Raw genomic sequence first — 20,052 nt, 5'->3', positions numbered from 1 at the left:
ACTTAGAAGAGTAAAAGAACTAGTTGTAATAACTGGAAAAGAAAAAGACAATATATTCTAATAAAAACTATAATAAATTTAATGACTTCTGAACACCAGTAATTTTATTATAAATTTTGCTTTAATGAACGAAAATTGAACATTTTTATTTCAAAATATAGCTGAGAAGGTGACCTATGAACTGTAAAACTAGTTTGAAATTTGATCACAAAATCAGTAAGCAGTGAAGCTTAAAATTAGTTCTAACCGAGTAAAACTAACACTTAATCATATATTCAAGCACTACCATGTTTGAATGATAGGAAAAAAAAATTACAAACTTCGAGTCCAAGAAAGCATTGGGTGAAATATGCTGAAAGACGCAGCTGGTCTAGAAGTTCACCAGGGTTCACTTATGACTTGGGGTAAAAAATGTCTTCTTTTGATTAATAAATAGACTTTGTGTCTTAGTGGGGGATGCCCTTTTCTCTTCCCTGCAACATCTCTCCCACAGAAGAAACGTTGCGAGCCTGTCTTTGTTTTACCGTTACTCCCATAGCAAGTGCTCATCTGAGCTTCAATCTCTGGTCCCCTCTTGCCAATCTTTCACGAAAAACACCCATCTAGATGAAACCACTGTCAATAATTTTCCCCACTCGTTATCTGTGCCTAAATCAAAACGTAGATTCCATGAACAAAGCTTCTTTCTTAGAAGTGCACTCCTGTGGAACTCTGTTCTGTTTGCCTGTTTCCCACCTGACTACAACTTGGATGTCTTCAAGTCCAACGTAAACAAGTTCATGATGAGCCGTCTCAATTTACCACTACTAATGATTACTACGATATTGTCCCATTTCTTAGAAGTGCACTCCTGTGGAACTCTGTTCTGTTTGCCTGTTTCCCACCTGACTACAACTTGGATGTCTTCAAGTCCAATGTAAATAAATTCCTGATAAACCGCCCCCTTAAGTAAGACACTTTATCAAATCTCGATTACTGACAATTAACACGATATTAGCCTATTGATTACTGTACACGCAATAATCCTTATCCTTAAGTGGCTTCCGGGCCTTGATAAGTGGTGACCACCATGTAAAAAAAAAAAATCCTCTTAAAAGTCAGCTTCTGTCTTTCTGATATTCTTATGGATGGTTCTGCTCTTGATATACAATCTCTACTATTATATAAAAGGATCTGTGTGTGTGTGTGGGGGGGTATTCCCTACAGACTCAAAAACGGCTGGATCGATTTTTATGCAATTTCACAAGAAGGTACTTTATGTGGTTGGCCATATTCTTAGATAGGTTTTGTATCGGAATGTCTTTGATAAGTATCGATAATCAAAATAAACCAATGAAAGAAGGAACAGGCGATTTTGACCAAAGTTAACATCTTGCACAGCCTAACATCACAATTTGACAAGTTTTATTACCACGCAAGCCAAAAGCCCCGGCATATAAAATCAACAGTAGGTTCTTTTGTATGACAGGGGCATGTTCGAAATGAATGTTTCTGTTTAAAGCACAATTGCATCATGAAACTTGACTTTTTTTCATTTTTAAACTTTAATGCAAGCTATTATCATCGCACAAGCAGTAAGGCCAGACATATACAATCAACAGTAGGTTCTTTGATATGACGGGCGCATTCGAAATTAATGTTTCTGTTCAGATCAAACTTGAACCATGGTACTTGACTTTGGCATTTTAAACTTTAATGCAAGCCTTTATATATAAAAAATAGTTTTAGAAAATCAACAGTGGGTTCTCTACAGCGCAATGTAGACTACAATATATTGCTAACTAAATCACTGCGAGAGGCATATGAAGCTTCCTCCATGTGCACCACGATGGATCCCCAACTAGAGTAGGTAATCAATCGATTTAATTGAAAAATGGGCAATTTCATTAATTCTAATGATCCTGGGCAACGTTGAATCTCTCTGCTGGTCTACTCTTAAACTTGTTGGTCTTTCTTTTTCATCAAATCTTTCTTGAAGTTCTTACATTAAATCCATTGCTCTTTTTGCTTCTCGTAAAATCAATTCTCTCTATCTCTACAAATTTACTATCGGACTATGTAGGAAGTACTGTTGTCAAATTTGGGCTAGTGAATCTGTGTCCTATTTGAAGGTTCTTGATAAATTGCAGAAAAGTATCTGTAATTTGATTCCCCCCCCCCACACACACATACTTTTTTTTTCACGGTTACCTTTCTTTCACGGAAGTGATGTAGCTAGTCTCAGTCTTTTTTTTTATAAATACTATTATGACATGTGTCCTTCAGAATTGTCTGATCTATTTCCTGCTTCCTTTGTTCTAGCTCGTTGAACTTGTTAGTCTAGTGGTCTTCACCAATTTTCTGTTTTGATATCTCATCATAATACAGCTTGACCATTTTCACCTCCCTGCACTCGGTCACACAAAGCATCTGTCAATCAAGCCCACGCCGATTCATGCTGACATTTTGGAATTGCACGGTAGACCGTGCATGCATGCCTCCACACGAGAGCAAGTTTGGTGCAAGGGCCCAAAATGTGGGGAGCTCAGAGGCTCCCTCAAAAAATCTCTTACCCATTGTGCCACAGTATGGCAGCAGTGTTGGATTTGTGAAGTGCCTCAAACACCTGTGGAACTCTGTTTCATTTGCCTGTTTCCCACCTGACTACAACCTGGATGTCTTAAAGTCCAACATAAACAAATTCCTGATGAACCGCCCCCTTCAGTAAGACACTTTATCAAATCTCCAATACTAACGTACTGTACACGCAATAATCCTTATCCCCGAGACAATTTTTATTTTTGTTTCTATCCAGAGTGCCTCTTTTTGGGGAGCTGGATTTTCCCCACGTTAAAAACCGACCTTGTGTCTAACTCTGCCCTCGTGGGGAGGCAAGTAAATAGGAACTTTGAAGAATCAGGAAACCGATTTAACTTCAGTAAATGTTGCATTAAGCAAGATGACAATTAAGAGAGATTTTTCAGGGTGATGGTCTTCCCATTTGCCTTTTGTCGGCAGTTTGATCGTGATGAAATTTCTTTTATGAAATTAGTAAAAATTACAAAAATTATGAAAAATAAGAGTGGAAGATCTACTACTAGCAAAAAATAATATTTTATAAAAATATATATATTTTTTTCAGAAAAAAAAAAAAAAAGAAATAATATTTGATAAAAAAAAAAAGTATATATTTTTAAAAATAAAAAAATATTAAAAATATTTTTCAAAAAGAAAAAACCTCCAAAAACGTAGATATTATCTATTTGCCACTTTCTGTTTCGAAATGAGGGATTTTAACATTTCATCTAAATAATGGACTACAGTTATCTCCCCTGGCTGTTAAAAATTCTTTACAATTATGATAAAGATGTATAATAAAATAAAATTTATTTTTACTTGTAATTATTTATCTATTTCATCATTCTTTGTAATTTTTAAAAATTTTTTACTTATTTCTGACAAGACATGTAAGTAGTAGTGAATAGTTTTTTTTTACCTAAAATGTATTCATCATAAAATTAATTATACTGTGTAAGTAGCCAATTTTTATGTATGAATTTTTTCTTAACTTTGGTTTTTAACAGTTTTCACACAGGTCTGTTCACTGAAAATTGCTTTGTTTTAGCAGAAGGCTGGCATGAAGATAGCATATTTCACGTGACTGCATTTGGTTTCCCACCGCCTGAGCCAGCAACCGTCACAAGGTAAACTATGCTGGATTTTTTAAAAATTTATTTTTAAAGATAAATTTGAGTATTTTTTCACGCTAAAAATAAATAATAAAAATTGTTGATAGTAGGGGGGGAAATTTGAATAATCTAATTTATAAAACTCATTATGTCTGTCTGTCTATCTCCATATTTTCAAACTCTATCTCTTCCGAAACTAAAAGTGGCAGAGTGGCACTAGGAGCCTCAAATGATTGCATTTTTTTATGAACCGTCCTTTTATGAGTTTTTAGCCGGTTAAAATAGTTTTTAAGGGGTCAAAAATTAGTCAAAATTGAAGAAATCGTCAAGCATTTTTGTACATTTATTTTTAATCAGTTTATGTGCGTGTCACGTTGGTAAAATGGGAACGTCACCAGCTTTGAATGCTAAAGTTTTGATTTAGGTTTTGATTCTAGCTGATGGCATTCAAATACCTTTTTTTTTACTTTTAAGATCACGACTATAATAATAGATACGAAATCTGAACAAATTAAAATATATTGAAGTGTATTTTACGACCAGGCAAAGCTGGGCGCCCCCTTCCCCCTCACTAGTCATTACTTAAAATAATTTGGACTAAGTGCTATTTAAATCTCTCCCACTGCAAGAACTTTTTTTTTTTGTTACACAGTGGTCACCACTTATCAAGGCCCGGAAGCCACTCAGGGATAAGGGTTATTGCAAGTACATTACGTTAGTGTGGAGATTTGATGAAGTGTTTACTTAAGGGGGCGGTTCATTGGGAATTTGTTAACGTTGGACTTGAACACATCCAAGTTGTAGTCAGGTGGGAAGCAGGCAGACAGAACAGAGTTCCACAGGCGTGCAGTTCTAAGAAAGAAGCTTTGTTCATGGAATCCACGTTTTGATTTAGGCACAGATAAAGAGTGGGGGGAATTTTTCACAGTGGATTCGGCTAGACGGGTGTTTTTCGTAAAAGATTGGCGAGGGGGGACCAGAGTTTGGAGTTCAGACGAGCACCTGCCATGGAAATAACGATAAAACAAGGATAGGCTCAGGATTGGAAAGTGGGATTGAGAAGTCAACATCCCCGAGGACTATTGGAACAGTCGCAGAAAACTCACTATGAAGCAAGCAGATAACAAAAGATATTGTTTTATATATATATATATATATATATATATAGTACAAAACTTGGTTAAAATTCCAAGACTTACATTTTTTTGTTTTTTGTAACTTTTGTTTATTTCATCTTGGATTTCTTCATTACAGCTGTTTCGTTAATGGGATGGCACTTTTATGATTTTATGTTTTCATAAAAGTCTCCTATCCTCATCAATTCATCAGATGTTCTTTCCATTCAATGTTACCAACAAAAAGTTAATTTTGTACATGATAGACCTGGTGTTTACGTTTGGGGGAAAAGAAATTCCATCCCCACGTTGTTACAAGTCGGCCATCTTAGGTACAGTGCAAACCAAAATTTCTGTTATAAACCTTGATTTTGTATTTTTTATTTTTTTGTTTTAGTTTTAATTTCCAATTTTTTTTCTATTTATTCTTTTCTATTTTTCCCCCACTATATTGTACTATATATGCTCTGCACCTATAAAGAAGATACATTGAGCTTTTCTCAAAATTAATGGTGATTCGGTTACTATCATAAATTAACAATATTTCAAAATTAAAATATATATATTTATATATATATATATTTTATTTTTTTTATTAAATCCATTGAGATGAGGTTTCATAATTTGTGCATTCATTCTTTTCGCGGACTGTTATCCTCATTCTCATAGTTGTTGTTTCACCACGTTTCGGCCAACTCATCCTCTGGCTTTCTTCAAGTGATTAACCGTGACGGGATAAGAATACTGAGTCTTGTAACTGTATTCTCAGTAATTAGTGTCTTCCGTATTTTTTTTTTTTTTTTTTTTTTTTTACATAGGCATGACCACTCGAGGATAAGGGTTAAGAGTGTACAGTAGTCAATTGGACAATATAGTAATTGTTAGTAATGGAAATTTGGTAAATTTGTTAACTTAAGTGGAACGGCTCATCAAGAACTTGTTTACGTTGGACTTAGGAACAACCATATTGTAATCAGCTGGAAAGCAGGAAAACGGAAGACAATTCCACAGGTGTGCAGTTCTAAGAAAGAAGCTTTGCTCATTGAATCTTTGTTTAGGTTTAGGCACAGATAAAAAGTGGAGGAAATTATTGATAGTGTTTTCATCTAGACGAGTGTTTCTTGTGAAAGTTTGGCGAGGGGGACCATAGATTGAAGCTCAGTCGAGCACTTGCCATGAAAATAACGACAAAGCAGAGACAAACTCACTCACAACATCTCTTCTGTGAGATAGAGGTTGCAGGGAAGAGAAAAGGACATCTCCTATGAGGCTACAAAGTCTATTTTGAACTTCATCAAGGCAGGACAAGTCCTTTCTAGCAGCTCCTGCCCAGATGCGGCAACAGTAAGTACTTCATCCTTGGACGTATCTGGCTCTTATATAGATAGAGAATTGCATCAGCAGTGAGATATTTACTTGATTGATAGAAGGATCCTACCATTTTTCATTGTCATCTCAATGTGTTTGTTCATCTCACTGTGTTTTATCCAACTAATCCTCTGGTCTGCTTTGGTAGGATTGAAACCGCTATCTTCAGACAATGCTCATCTGGAACCATAGAGACTCAACATCTCTATCCACTGTGGCATTGGCCCTGAAGACAAAAAGAACTATGGAAGGCAGTAATTACTGAGTATACAGTTACAGTTCCAGGTGCTGAGACAACAACTATGGAAGGCAGTAATTACTGGGGATAAGTTACAAGACTCAGCATTCCTATCCCATCGTGGTTAATCACCTGAAGAAGGCCAGAGGATAAGTTGGCCGAACCATGGTGAAACAACAACAAAAACTATGAAGATGAAGATAAGTCATTCAAAAAGAATGTATGCACAAGTTCTTTCTGTTAATATTTGTTGCTGTCCTTGTGCCCAACTTGGTGGCTTTAAAATTTCAAGCAATGTTTTTGAATACTGGTCTTGTTTCTTTTTTTTTGTTTTCATTATTTTTAGAGAGATGAAATCTATAATTTGTTATTTCTTTTGTATTTTGTGATTGATTTTTTTTTTTTTTTTTTTTTTTTTTTTTTTTACATGTTTGCCAATATTTATTTACAAACACAGGTAGGTTGCCCTCGTGTTTCAGGGTATGAGCCAAGGATGGGTCGGAAAGTGGCTGAAAATAATATGGCGGGGGGGAGTAGGCAGCCAAAACCAAAGAACAAATGAAAACAGCAAGAAGAGAAAGGAAAGAACAAAATCGAACCAGAGTACCATATTATACTAGCAAACATAATTGCATATGCTGGGTGAGAAAAAAGAAATCCTTAACCTAAAAAGTATTACATCAGTACTAAAAAGAATGAGTAAAATTTCCTAAAACAAGTTTTGCACCACTTCTATAAAGGTTGTTCAAACAATAACATGCTCAAAATTGTGTTTAAATTCATAACGCATAATAAAGCTAAACACTTGTTTAACTCCCGGAAATCCAACACTGACCTAAATTTCTTAATAGGTTGGACTACGGCCATGAGTTGCTAAATTCCTGTGACCTTCCCTGATCACGGTATCTCAAACTGTGACCCTATATTTCCTGTTAGCGTTCTCTTGTAGCAGCTAATCCAATTTGTCAACACAGGTGATTCTGTAGTCCATCGCCACTTTGCCATTCATTTATCACCATCAAAATAGGCCTGAAAGTCCTCATCCTCAATCAGACATGGTCTGGGTTTTGACGGTTGAATGGTATTGCTCCTGGTTGCAGTTCTTGTTATTTTTGGTGCACTCTGATTATCAAATTTCACCTGATCTTTAGCAATAGTAGTTCCTCCCAGACGGTCTATCACGTCCAGGTCCAGTACCACGTCAATTCCTGCAATAAGCCTATTCAGTACAATCACTTTTTATCGCAGCGGCTTATTCCTCGTCACAATCTCGGCATTGGCCTCTCCACAACGTTTCACTTCTCTGCTATCTACTGCTCTAATGTTGCTGGTTCCATAGAGATACGCTTGGAGAGACCACTTACGAAAGCCAGTTGAACAGTCTTTTCAAAGTTGCGTGTGCATATTCAGCCAATCTTGCTAGTCGCCTAATCTTTGCATGTACTCCCACGACTATCCGGTCCAGGTAACTCTTCTGAGTTTATTATAAGCCTCAAACGCACTCTGTGAAAATGTGGTCTTGAATTGTGTTAAAATTCATAGCACATATAATTGTACTTGGTTAGCCAAATATAAGTTGGTCAGAGAATGTAAATATGACTGTCGGCGGACATATTGTTTTGTATGTAAATGAAAATGACTTTTCCTGTTGTCAATCAAGTTTTTTGGTTTATTATATAAATGTTTAGATATCGAATTTTGCTTTAAAAACTTGAATTATTGATTGGAGAAGGCCTTGAAAAACTTTTAAAAAACTTGAAAATGGACATCAAAGACCTGTACGAACCCTGGTTTTTCAATTGTAACCGTATCCCTTTTGTTTCTGATATTCTTGCGCATGGCTCTCCTCTTGATATAAAATCGACTCTAAAATTTCCTGGTCTTTCTTTCTCATCAAATCTTTCTGGGAGGTCATATATTAGATCCATTGCTCTTTCTGCTTCTTGTAAAGTGGGTTTTAAACACTTTCTCACACCTGAGACTATTCTCTATTTCTACAAATCAGATCATGAATGGATTATTGTTGCCATATTTGGGCTGGTGAATCTCTGTCCCATTTGAGGGTTCTTGATAAACTACAGAAACTTATCTGTTATTTGATTGGTCCCGCCCTTTCTTCTCTCTCTCACTGACGTGATGTTGCTAGTCTCAGTCTTTTCTATATTATTTTTATGGCATGTGTTTTTCAGATTATCTGATCTATTCTCTACTTCCGTTGTTTATATATCAAATTTTGTTTTGAAAACTTGAATTTTGTCTGGAAAAGGCCTTAAAAAATTTTGAAAATGGACATTGAAAATCTGTATGAACCTTGAATCCATTCTGGGTCGAACCCTCTTGATGTTGCTAATCTCAGTTTCTTTTTATAAATTCTATTATGGCAATTCATACAATTTATTAAGGTTAGTACTTCCATAATTTTCCTCATATTTTGGCTGGTAGTCATTCGCCTCTCATTTACCCATATCCTTGAGCAAAATAATAAAATATTAAGGAGAAATAATCCAACTACCACACTAATAATAGTGGTAACAGAAAGACCTATAATTAAAATAAGGTCAGCTAGAGAAGAACGAACAATGGAAATTGAAAAATAGGTTAGTGAGAATTCTTTGTTGCAGAAGTATGTTTTGGAAATGTATGTTTAAGCCACGTGAGTTGATCACGTTTAGAGACACACATATGATGTCATAGCAGAAAGGGATTCTCAATAATAGAAGCTAGGGAGAAGAGTTAGAGTGGAAGATCAGAGCCAGTCGAGTCCGGATCGGAGTTAGCAGAGTCGGAAGGATAGAGCTGACATGATCAGAGGAGGGTCCCCTCAGAGGCGAAGGAGTAGAACATTTAACATGTAGAAATGACTGCTGACTGTTCGATCCAGACTCAACTACCTCTGATCTTCGACTGACTCTCTGCTAATCCTAGCTTCTATTATTGAGAATCTCTCTTTCTGCTATATGTATGGCTCTAAACGTGATCGACTCACATGGCTTAAACATATGTGGCTCGGCACATATTCCCAAAACACACTTCTGCAGACAAAGAATTCTCACTAACCTATTTTTCATTTGTATTGTGCATTATTATTTTTAGCTGACCTTTTTTTAATTCAATTTCCATGAATGAACAACAGGAAAAGGGGACAGCCCTTTTTCCTGTAACAAAAGCAAAAACAACCGCCAAGTTAAAATGAAACCAATACCTTCCTGCTGTGACAGCTTGACGACCCGAGATTGTATTCCTCCTTATTCCCCCCCCTACTCCCTTTCCCCATCATACCGCCCTCCAAAACCTCTACTGCCCACATTCACAAACTATACAACCCCTTCATTTTCAGAGCAATAACCATACCTGAATATATTGTATAAAAAACGAATGTAATCTTGATTCTCATCTCAATAGCGTCCCCTTTTTTTGGTCTTATGAGGTGGTCTCTTTGAACTGAGGTTCTACTGAAACATATATGCACATATGTTACCAATAATGTTTGTATAATAAACAGACTATATACCATCACTACCCTCCATTGAGCACTCTTTAATAATCATGCTGCCCAGCATTGCATACTGCACAATCATGTTGACACACAGTTCTTGCCAGATCACGGAAGTTAAGCAACGTTGGGCCTGGCCAATACCAGATAGATGACCATTTGGGAAGGCTAGGTGCTGTATGTACCTTCTGGGAAGGTTGGGCGTGGGGCCAGCACCCTCAGCCTGTAAAAAAGAACTCCTCGCTACAAAACTTTACAAAACTCAGTGTTTGAGAAATAAAGTATCTCATAGAGAGTTAAAGTGTTAGCCCCAGGCAGGGGGCTCCTTGATTTCTGAAAACATCGACTGAAGTAAAATAAAACAAAAACGAGCGAGAACTTAAATGCCTACTAGGCACTATCCTTGAATGTTTAATGAAGAAACTTTTTACTATAAATGAACCCTAACTAATTATTTAAAATCACGGTATTCGCAGCCCAAATAAGATGTCCTCGCTTTGGCTAACACACTGGCTTTTACAATGTCGACGGCCTCATCCGCATTATTCATTTTCAGAGTTTTTAAAAAAATTTTTTTTAACGGAAATCGACCCAGACGAGGCATTATGTAAGAAGCTAAAATATATACCATTTCAAGGTCAAAAACTTGCCATTGATAAGTAGAGCTAGGACAAGAGAATATTCTTTTTCATTGTTTTGACTCTCGAGTGTGTATCCGTTGATATCTTTTATGCTTTTATATAGACTAATGTGGTTCTTGGTTTATTAACTGTGTCGGATATATACTAGAGAGTCAAAACAATGAAAGGAATATTCTGTTGTGATAGACCTAGGGATAAGTGTTAGATGGAATAAATTCTGAACTAGAAAACAGCAATTCTTTCCTCTTTATCAGAGACTTCCCTCATGGAATGTGAGGACTAAAGGACAAAATAAGTGAAACGATAATCACGCTGCTGCTGCTGAAAATAAATCCAAGATCCACTTCCTGTTCACCTTCACTTGATTTTTTTCTTTTTGTCTAATTCATTCACACAAATTGAAATTAAATGAGGTGTTCAGGGAAAGAGACATAAAAAATGACTACGTTCAGCACCCCCCCCCCAACCCTATTTAGCTCCAGAAGTCTCCAGAGGACGTCAAATCCTGGTTAAAATGAACAAACTGTGCAGTTTTAGTCCTGAACATATGTACATTTGAGTTCTGCAACATACAAAAGAATGAAATGACTGTCTATCATCCTCCCCACCCCCCACCCCCATCATCATCATCATCATCATCATCACCACCACCACCACCATCATTGTCGTCATCATTATCATCACCATCATCATCATCATTGACATCATCATCATCATTATCAGCAGTATCATTATTGACATCATCAGCATAATCATCATTATCATCATATCAGTTTTACATACTGACGGATGTTAGACGGGTTTTGGAAATTGGCTCCCAAACTAACCTATCTCTGGCAATGTATTTATTTATCCCTCCCTCTTTAACGTCCACCCTTGTCATTTCTTTCCATTTTTCCATGATTTACCTCTGCTAACTGACAGTGTTATCTCAATTTTGCTGCATCCTTTTTTCTACTGTAACTATACCTACGAAGTCTCCTGTTCTGCACAGATCGCCCTATACTGTGCTGGTCTTATATTCCTTCAATATCATTAGATCTATGCCTGTCATTAAGACTCACATTACACATCCATCGTGTCATTCCCATATCATTTCTTTCCATGCAACGTATGTCCTCAACTCTCAATGGCCAGGTTTCACTCTTATACATCATCATATTTTGTACACATCAAACTTGACATAGTTACATGGAATAAGTCAGAGAGAGGACTTAACCTACTTAAATTTCCTTTTTGTCTAATTCATTCACACAAATTGAAATTAAAATGTAAAAAATAAAATAATTGTTTCAGATAACAATGAATTAACATCTTTCCAAGTATCGACTGTCATGGCCAATCTTGTCTTCCTAATCTTATCTTCCTAAGTCAAGTGTTTGGACTTGTTGGCCTGACATAAAGTGAAATAAGTACAGAGAAGATGATGACAAGTCTGCTGCAAAGAAGGTAGGCTCCTTCAAACAAGCTAGAAAAAAAATTTTCCACCTGCCAGAATCCTATATCTCTGTAAAGCAACCATTCACTCGTGCATAGATGGTACACCAGCCTCTAACCTCTCCCTTTTTATCCTCTAATAGCTTTGCACCTCGGATCACCTGTCCTTTGGAATTCCGTCCTTGTTTCTCTGACTGTACCACGATACGAATGTGACCAGACGTGCGCGGCCCAGACAGATCGCAGACTCCCAACGTCGTGTATCATGGATTTTTCGTTCAACTATTCCTCTTATGGCCGGATCGTCATTTTCTCGCTGGCGACTGTCGATGGGAACAAACGCGGTTTCACAAAAGTAGAAATATAATAATTCGCGGTACAAAGAAAGGAAAAACCCAAACGCCAATGTTTCACATATATTTGACGGTTGGACTTGTGAGTGTGTGTCTTCCCCCTGTTCTATCGATGTTACGTTTGTCTGTATTTCTGTTTCAAAGTCAACTCTAAAACTATCCAACTTCCATCCGCCACAACGGGCATCTAGTTGTCAACTGTCTCCTCTACGTTGGTATCTGAAGTCACCCCCCCCCCACTTCCAGCTACCGGAAACTGCCCTTCCCTGTTCTATCTGTAAGTTTCTATTGTCGTGTCAACTCTAAAAAGCTCGATCTAAAAATACCTATAGATTCATTGTTTGTTACTTCCTAGCTATTGTTTCCTATCCCTTTGTATATTGTCTCAGCACTTAGTGGCTCAAGTCCACCTAAGGCCCACTTTTATAGTATCACACGAAAAGTTTAAATGTACTGTGAATAAGCATTATAATGCCAACTCCCCACAGAGGTTGCTTCCTATAAATCTGGACCCTATCACGGTAGTAGCTGCTTATACTTTAGTGGCAATATGCCTGGTTTAGGATTAATAAAAGCAAGTTAGCAAAAAAAAAAAGAAAAGAAAGAAGAAAGACATATGTATATTAGGAGAGAAAGAAAGAGTAAAGGAGCATGAGAGATAGAGAAAGAATGATGTAGAAACGATTACAAAAATAGCTTTTAAGCAAGAATGATAAGAGGATGGGAGAGATAGATGGGAAAAAGCGGTCAATGCAAGCAAGGAGTGGGTAGATAAAGAAAAAAAACAATTGTCTTTGCTTCCTGCAGCTTTTTTTTCTTTTTTTGTTTTTTGAATTTTTTTTTTTGATCATGGCCAAATATCCCTTTTGTGTCTGTGACCTTGAAATTATTTCATTGACTTTATTGTAAACAATAAACATGGCTGCTTTGTGTGGGCAGGCTTGACAGGCAGACATCGACTGGCCACCTAATTTCACCTTGCTAACTACATCTAACTAGCGGGCCTACCTGGCATTGCTCGGGGTCAAAAGTGTAGCATATTTCTATTTAAAACTTACCAGTCTCTCTTTCTCCCTTTTTCTGTTTTACCCCTCCCTCTTTCTCCAAACCCTTCTTTCTCCTCTGTTCAGCCCATTCCTCTTTAGCTAGACACACACATGGACAAGTATCTGTTCTTCAGATGCTGCACTTCAGTTTCCTGTTCTCACTCAGTGGAGAAGAAATCCTTCACAACTGAGACAATTTTAATTTTTGTTCCTGTTTTCCACGTTAAAAAAAGCGACCCTAGGGTCTAACTCTGTCCCGTAGGGAGGCATTGTAAAAAGAAACTCTGAGACTTTCTTTTTCGCCGAATCTTTCTTAAGGTTCTTATATTAGATCCATTGTTTTTTCTGCTTCTCGTGAAATCGGTTCTCTTTATTGCTCCGATCACTTTCTCACACTTGAGGCTATTCTTTATCTCCATAAATTTACTATCAGACCATGGAGGGAGTAATGTTATATTAGGGCTGGTGAATCTGAAGGTTTTTTGATAAATTGCAGAAACGTATCTGTAATTTATTGTCCCTCCCCCTTCATTTTTGCTGTAACCTTTCTTTCACAGACAATGTAGCTAGTCTCAGTCTTTTTTATAAATTACTAGCGGGGGGTACCCGGCGATCCCCGGGTGTCTTGAGGTAAATCAAAACTCCGGGGGGAGGGGGGGGTGTTAAATAATAAAAAAAAAATGTTTTGATAGGTGAGTATGAGAATCGAACCCATACCCTTGAGTTGGAAATCAATGTGTGAAAAAAAAAACCTGCTACGTTAACCATTGACCCACGGCGACAACAGACTGTTAAGCAGGTTATTTAACTATAAAAAGAGGCGTGCGCAATAAAAGTTAACTCTGCTGCTTCCATTTGACCTAATTCAGAAGTCACACAGCGTTTGGGTTTGTTTACCCAAATTTAACTGTTTCTTCCCCCAACAGATGTTGGGGAGGGGTGTCTGATCAAAGCTGATTGCTTCTGGACGTTTTTCCCGGGCGCAGTGCCGAGAAGACGTCGTTTGAGTTTAGTTTCACATATTTATACTAAAAAGCCCAATCAACACGCGAGAAGCCAAAATAGCAATAATTGGCTAAAAGTCGACGTAAATAAATCTATAAGCTACATGCTTTCCCAAATCCTACATATTATGATATAGGACCTATATAAACAGTTTTAAGCGATAGTAACGACCCCGGGAGCGTGTGCGAGAAAAGCCTTTTGAAGACATACACGAAATGGTCACACACATTTTGCCTTTTATATATATACTAGCAGGGCTACCCGGCGTTGCTCGGGACCGTATAAACAATGAAAAAACAAAAGCAGATATTGAACATATGTTTTATTCTTAGGGGAGAGGATTCTTTCATCTCAAGTTTTAGCGTTACAAACAAACATTTGTCTTTTATATATATAGATAATGACAGGTTTTTTTGGGGCCCCCCTCGAAGATAACTGATCAGTTGACCAACTTCTAGTGGTCCGTTTGACGTGAAATTTCGATATTTGTCATCCGGGTGATGGGGCTTCGATATGATACCAAATTTGTCAAGTTTGGTTCCGTCTTTCAAAAGTTTTAGCGTTACAAACAAACAAACATACATACATACACACAGACGTTTGGCTTTTATATATATACTAGCAGGGCTACCCGGCGTTGCTCGGGACCGTATAAACAATGAAAAAACAAAAGCAGATATTGAAAATATGTTTTATTCTTAGGGGAGAGGAATCTTTCATCTCAAGTTTTAGCGTTACAAACAAACATTTGTCTTATATATATATATATATATATAGATAATGACAGGTTTTTTGGAGGCCCCCCTCGAAGATAACTGATCAGTTGACCAACTTCTAGTGGTCTGTTTGACGTGAAATTTCGATATTTGTCATCCGGGTGATGGGGCTTCGATATGATACCAAATTTGTCAAGTTTGGTTCCGTCTTTCAAAAGTTTTAGCGTTACAAACAAACATACATACACACAGACGTTTGGCTTTTATATATATATAGATAATATAGAAGATAGACTATACGGTGGGGTGGCATTGTAAGTAGGAACTCTCTTTTATATAATGGACTAGCAGGACTAAAACCAAAAGAAAAATGAAATTGCGTTGAAATACACCTGCTATTCTTGGAATATAAATAACCTTTTTTTATCCTACGCAAAAACACAGTAACCGCCTCCCCATAACTGGTAACCTCCAAACCATAAACCATTGTCCGTGGGTACAGGATTTTCTCTGATTATGTTTCGGTGAAAGCGGGTTGAATTTGAACGGAATTATCATCTTTATAATGTTTCGTAATTGTAAAGTTTTCATTTTCTTATTTATGGTTCTCTTAGACAATGTAAACAGTATGCTATAGTCAAATTTTTGGATTTTCTCTAAAGAATAAGTCTTACTTGGTCATTTGTAATGCTGTTATAAAAATCCATATTTAAATTGTAAGCTGATTCCAAATTGACAATAATTCAACTTTTGTTTGTGTTTTTATCAAAACTAACTGGAAATTTTTAATTTTACAGAAATCTCTACTAATATATAAAAGTCACTTTGCGTGTGTGTGAGAGAGAGAGAGAGTTCCTTTCTTATAGGTTCCGAAATGGCTGAGCCAAGTTAATCTTCAAATATAGAATTTTTTGTTGTTTGAAAACAATAGACAATTGAAGAGGAGATGAATAAGTACTGAAAACTCATGGGTTAAGGAAATAGATTCATTCAATTCTTTGTTTTCAAACAAAAATTCTATATTTGAAGATTGATCTTTTCAAATCATAAAATTTAAAAACCTTAAATTTGATATATATATATATATATATATATATATATATATGGTAGTGTCCAAAACTAAGTGACAAAATTTTAAAACCTAGTATTTGTTAGAAATAAAAATTGTGAAAAGCTGTAATTTTGATAACCGGTAGTCGTTATCATCCATAATAGCATACTAAAATTTGAATCATTTGCAAAGGATAGAAAAAGAATTATAACAATTATTTATTTTCAAAATAGGAACGTCCAAAAGTAAGGGACAAAATTGGAAAAAAAAAAAAACTATGTAAACAATATGCTATACTCAAATGTTTGGATTTTCTCTAAACAATAAGTCTTACTTAGTCATTTGTAAACGTTGCATCAGCTGGCACCATGAGGACACAACAAAAAATTGATTAGTCTGTGAGACAAGCTATTGTGAAGCTACACAAGGAAAAACACACCATTAGAGAGATTTCAGAGAAAGTGGAACGTTCCAAGAGTGTTGTAGGCAGGGTTGTTAAATCCTACAATGATACCCGCAAAATAGTTAGTGCTTTTAAAACCGGCAGACCTCGCAAAATTTTGGCAAGAGAAGATTGAATAATGCAGCATATGTCAGTAAAAAACTGTTTTAAGTCTTGCACAGAAATTAAAAGGGTTATGAATAGTACCTCACGTGTTAATGTGTCAAGACAAACTATTTCTAGATGACTGCAAGAAATAGGGCTGTTTAATCGAACCCCAGAGAAGAAACCACTTGTTAGTTCAAAGAATAAGAAGAGATAAGAGTTTGCAAACAGGTATGCAATTTGAACATATGAAAATTGGCCAAAAGTATTTTTCAGTGATGAAAGCAAGTTTAATTTATTTGGAAATGATGGTAAAAAATAATGTAAAGAGACGTATTGGTGAAAGATTAAGTGTACTAAGAAAACTGTCAAGTTTGAGGGCGGAAGCGTCATGGTATTTGGAATGTTTTCTAGCCGAGGTACAACGCCTATTGTCTGGTTACAAACTCATTTAAACGCGCAGATCTATAGAAACATTGTTCAAGATCATGTTGTGCCAATCATACAGAATTCATGTTTCGTGGGTTTGTGGGTGAAGCTTCAAGAAGAATGGTCTAAAATTAGTATCGAGGATTGTCAAGAACTGATTCATTCTTGTAATCGAAGATGTGCAGCTGTCATTGAGAGCAAGGGCTCATTTACTAAACATCGATTGTACATGTATTTTTATTGGTTTTTGGTTGTTTACATTGTTTTTCTCAATTTTGTCCCTTACTTTTGGACGTTCCTATTTAAAAAAATAATAATTGTTATAATTCTTTTTCTATCTTTTGCAAATGATTCAGCTCTTCACAAATTAAAATTTTCTCCCTTAGTTTTGGATGCTACTGTATATGCACACACATGCATATATACATCCATATATGCACACACACACACATACATCCATATATATGTGCACACAAACACACACTCATATATACATCCATATATATGTGCGCGCACACACATCCATATATATATATATACATCCATATATACGCACGCACATATATATATATCCATATATATGCACACACATATATACATTCATATTTATGCACACACAGACACGCATATATACATCCATTTATATGCACACACACACACACACACACATATATATATATATTCCTATAAATTCGTTTTTCTGTTTTGTGTATTGATATTCATATTAAAAACCCTGTTTTCTATTTATTTAAAAAGAAAATACAACTTTCTTATATATGGCTTGTGGAATTGCATTCACTAGCAAAAGATCTAGCTAATTTACATATTCTTTAAAAAAAGTTTTTTTAATTAATTCCCTGTTAGTTCTTTGCAGTTTTCTTATGGGATGATCGTCTTTAGTTAACTATTACATGTAATTATATTCATGCAGATATTCTACATGATTTATACTTGCATAATATTTGCGTAAAAAGTTTACAGTAAACACAAAATTGTTTCTATATGTATTTACGTATATATTTTTGTTTACTCTATCTATAAAAGTGAACGTGTCTGTGTGTCTGCCTGTACATTTCCCTATGCAATAACTCGGTCAATTTTCAGTCTACAGACTCGAAATTTGATATACAGGGTACTGAGATTTGGGAAAATCTTTGTGATCGGTTTTTGGCCAGAAATTTGGCTGTTAAGGGGTAAAAATTCAATGATTTCACCTTTGAGAACTGTACCAAACTTCTCCGACAATTTTGGGTCTAAACATTTAAAATTTTAGATATAGGTTCTTTGGATATGGATCTAACTTAATAACTTGATTTGAGCCCAAAACAATAAATGGGGTCAAAGTTCTGTCTGCCTGCTTCCCACCTGACTACAACTTGTATGTCTTCAAGTCCAACGTTAACAAATTCCTAATGAACCGCCCCCTTAAGTAAACACTTCATCAAATCTCCACACTAATGTACTGTACTTGGAATTAACCCTTATCCCTGAGTGGCTTCCGGGCCTTGATAAGTGTTGACCACCATGTAAAAAAAAAAAAAAAAAAAAAAAAAAAAAGTTAAAAAAATTGACCGCTTTTTTTTTTTTCTTCTCAACATACACCTCTAAACACCCGGGCAACGCCGGGCTGAAATGCTAGTATATATATATATATATATATATATATATATATATATAATACTAAAACAAATGCTTATTCTACATAGCACATTACAAAGGATGCAAAAGAACACAATAAATCTACTTAAGACTAAAAAACTTTAAGGTGATTTTTTTTTTTTTTATTAATTATCCGGATTAATAAGTAATTTGATTAGGACAATAATCCATATTTGTAAGAATAATTATGAAATTGTTATTAACTAGCAGACCGCCCAGCATTGCCCGGCCGTAAAATATGCTTAAATATGACATTTTGATTAATGCAGATTCCGTATTATAATATATTGGATCCAATATATAGTAATGATGTAAAAAGTTTTAAAAAAATAAATAAAAAAATAACACGTGCGCCACCACTGAGAATTGAAACCAAAACGTTTAGCTTACGATTTATTTTTTCCTTTAATGTTAGTGTCTGACCTATAAAGACATGTTTGCTGCAACATGAACCAATAGCTACTACGTTATGCATGCATGTTTGTAATGCCGTCATTTTAACCTTCACCTGATAAATTTAATTTCTTTAATTTTCACACTTTGGCACCGATTTTCCCTGGCAAAAAAATTAGATATAAAGTTTTGTATGGGTTCGAATATATACAGCACAATCACGTTGACTCACCGGTTCTCACCAGATAACCAAAGTTAAGCAACGTTGAGCCTGGCCTGTACCAGATGGGTGACTATTTGGGAAGGCAAGGCACTCTATGTACTGCGAGGTAAAATACCAGGTTGGGAAACTGGCGTGGTCTATCCTTCTCTCGAAGGTAGATGGGACTCTCTTAAGCCGTGGTAGGCAACCCATCTAGTGATGGTGTCACGATAAAAAGTACCCTTGATAGTCATGACGAAGCTTTAAGTATTCAGCTACCGACAAGATTTGAATTACACTACAAACTCGTGTAGTGAGTTCAATCTTGGCTAGGGTTGCGCTGGATGGTTTCAAATACTCTTCATATGAGGTTTCATGTCTGTAGACCAAAAAAACTGACAGGAGTTTGGTAGGCAAATTTTTTTGGCCCTTCTACACTATTGGGACAAAATTTTGTGTTCGATAAATGGAGTTTTCAGATAAAAAACAATAGTTTCAACTGATTTTTTTGTCAATTCTAATAAGTTATAATGGTAGCTTCCAAATTCTGTTGTCAGAATTACCTGAATATTATTGAATTATAAAAAAAAAAACAACTTTAATCGTGGTAAAAGGTGAAAAACTGTCGCCATCTTATTTAAATTGAAACAGAAAATTACCTCCCTTTTGAACTCTCCTGTGTCTTATGATC

The 20,052-nt window shown here is 35.9% G+C and overlaps 1 protein-coding gene across 1 annotated transcript in view; it reads left to right on the top strand.

Annotated features, from left to right (window-relative positions):
- The window catches only part of LOC145269270 (DNA polymerase epsilon subunit 2-like), a 147,996-nt gene that overhangs the window by 78,556 nt on the left and 49,388 nt on the right, over positions 1–20,052 (top strand). The window contains exon 9 of the mRNA XM_080124947.1: positions 3,563–3,683. Coding sequence (XP_079981073.1) covers positions 3,563–3,683 — 121 coding nt within the window. The remainder of the gene's footprint in view (positions 1–3,562; positions 3,684–20,052) is intronic.

Source organism: Euprymna scolopes, chromosome 45 (assembly GCF_053919585.1).
Source record: "Euprymna scolopes isolate OS-2025 chromosome 45, ASM5391958v1, whole genome shotgun sequence".
NCBI lineage: Eukaryota > Metazoa > Mollusca > Cephalopoda > Sepiida > Sepiolidae > Euprymna > Euprymna scolopes.
The sequence above is the reverse complement of the archived record's forward strand: the minus strand, read 5'-3'. Positions and strand labels throughout refer to the sequence as shown.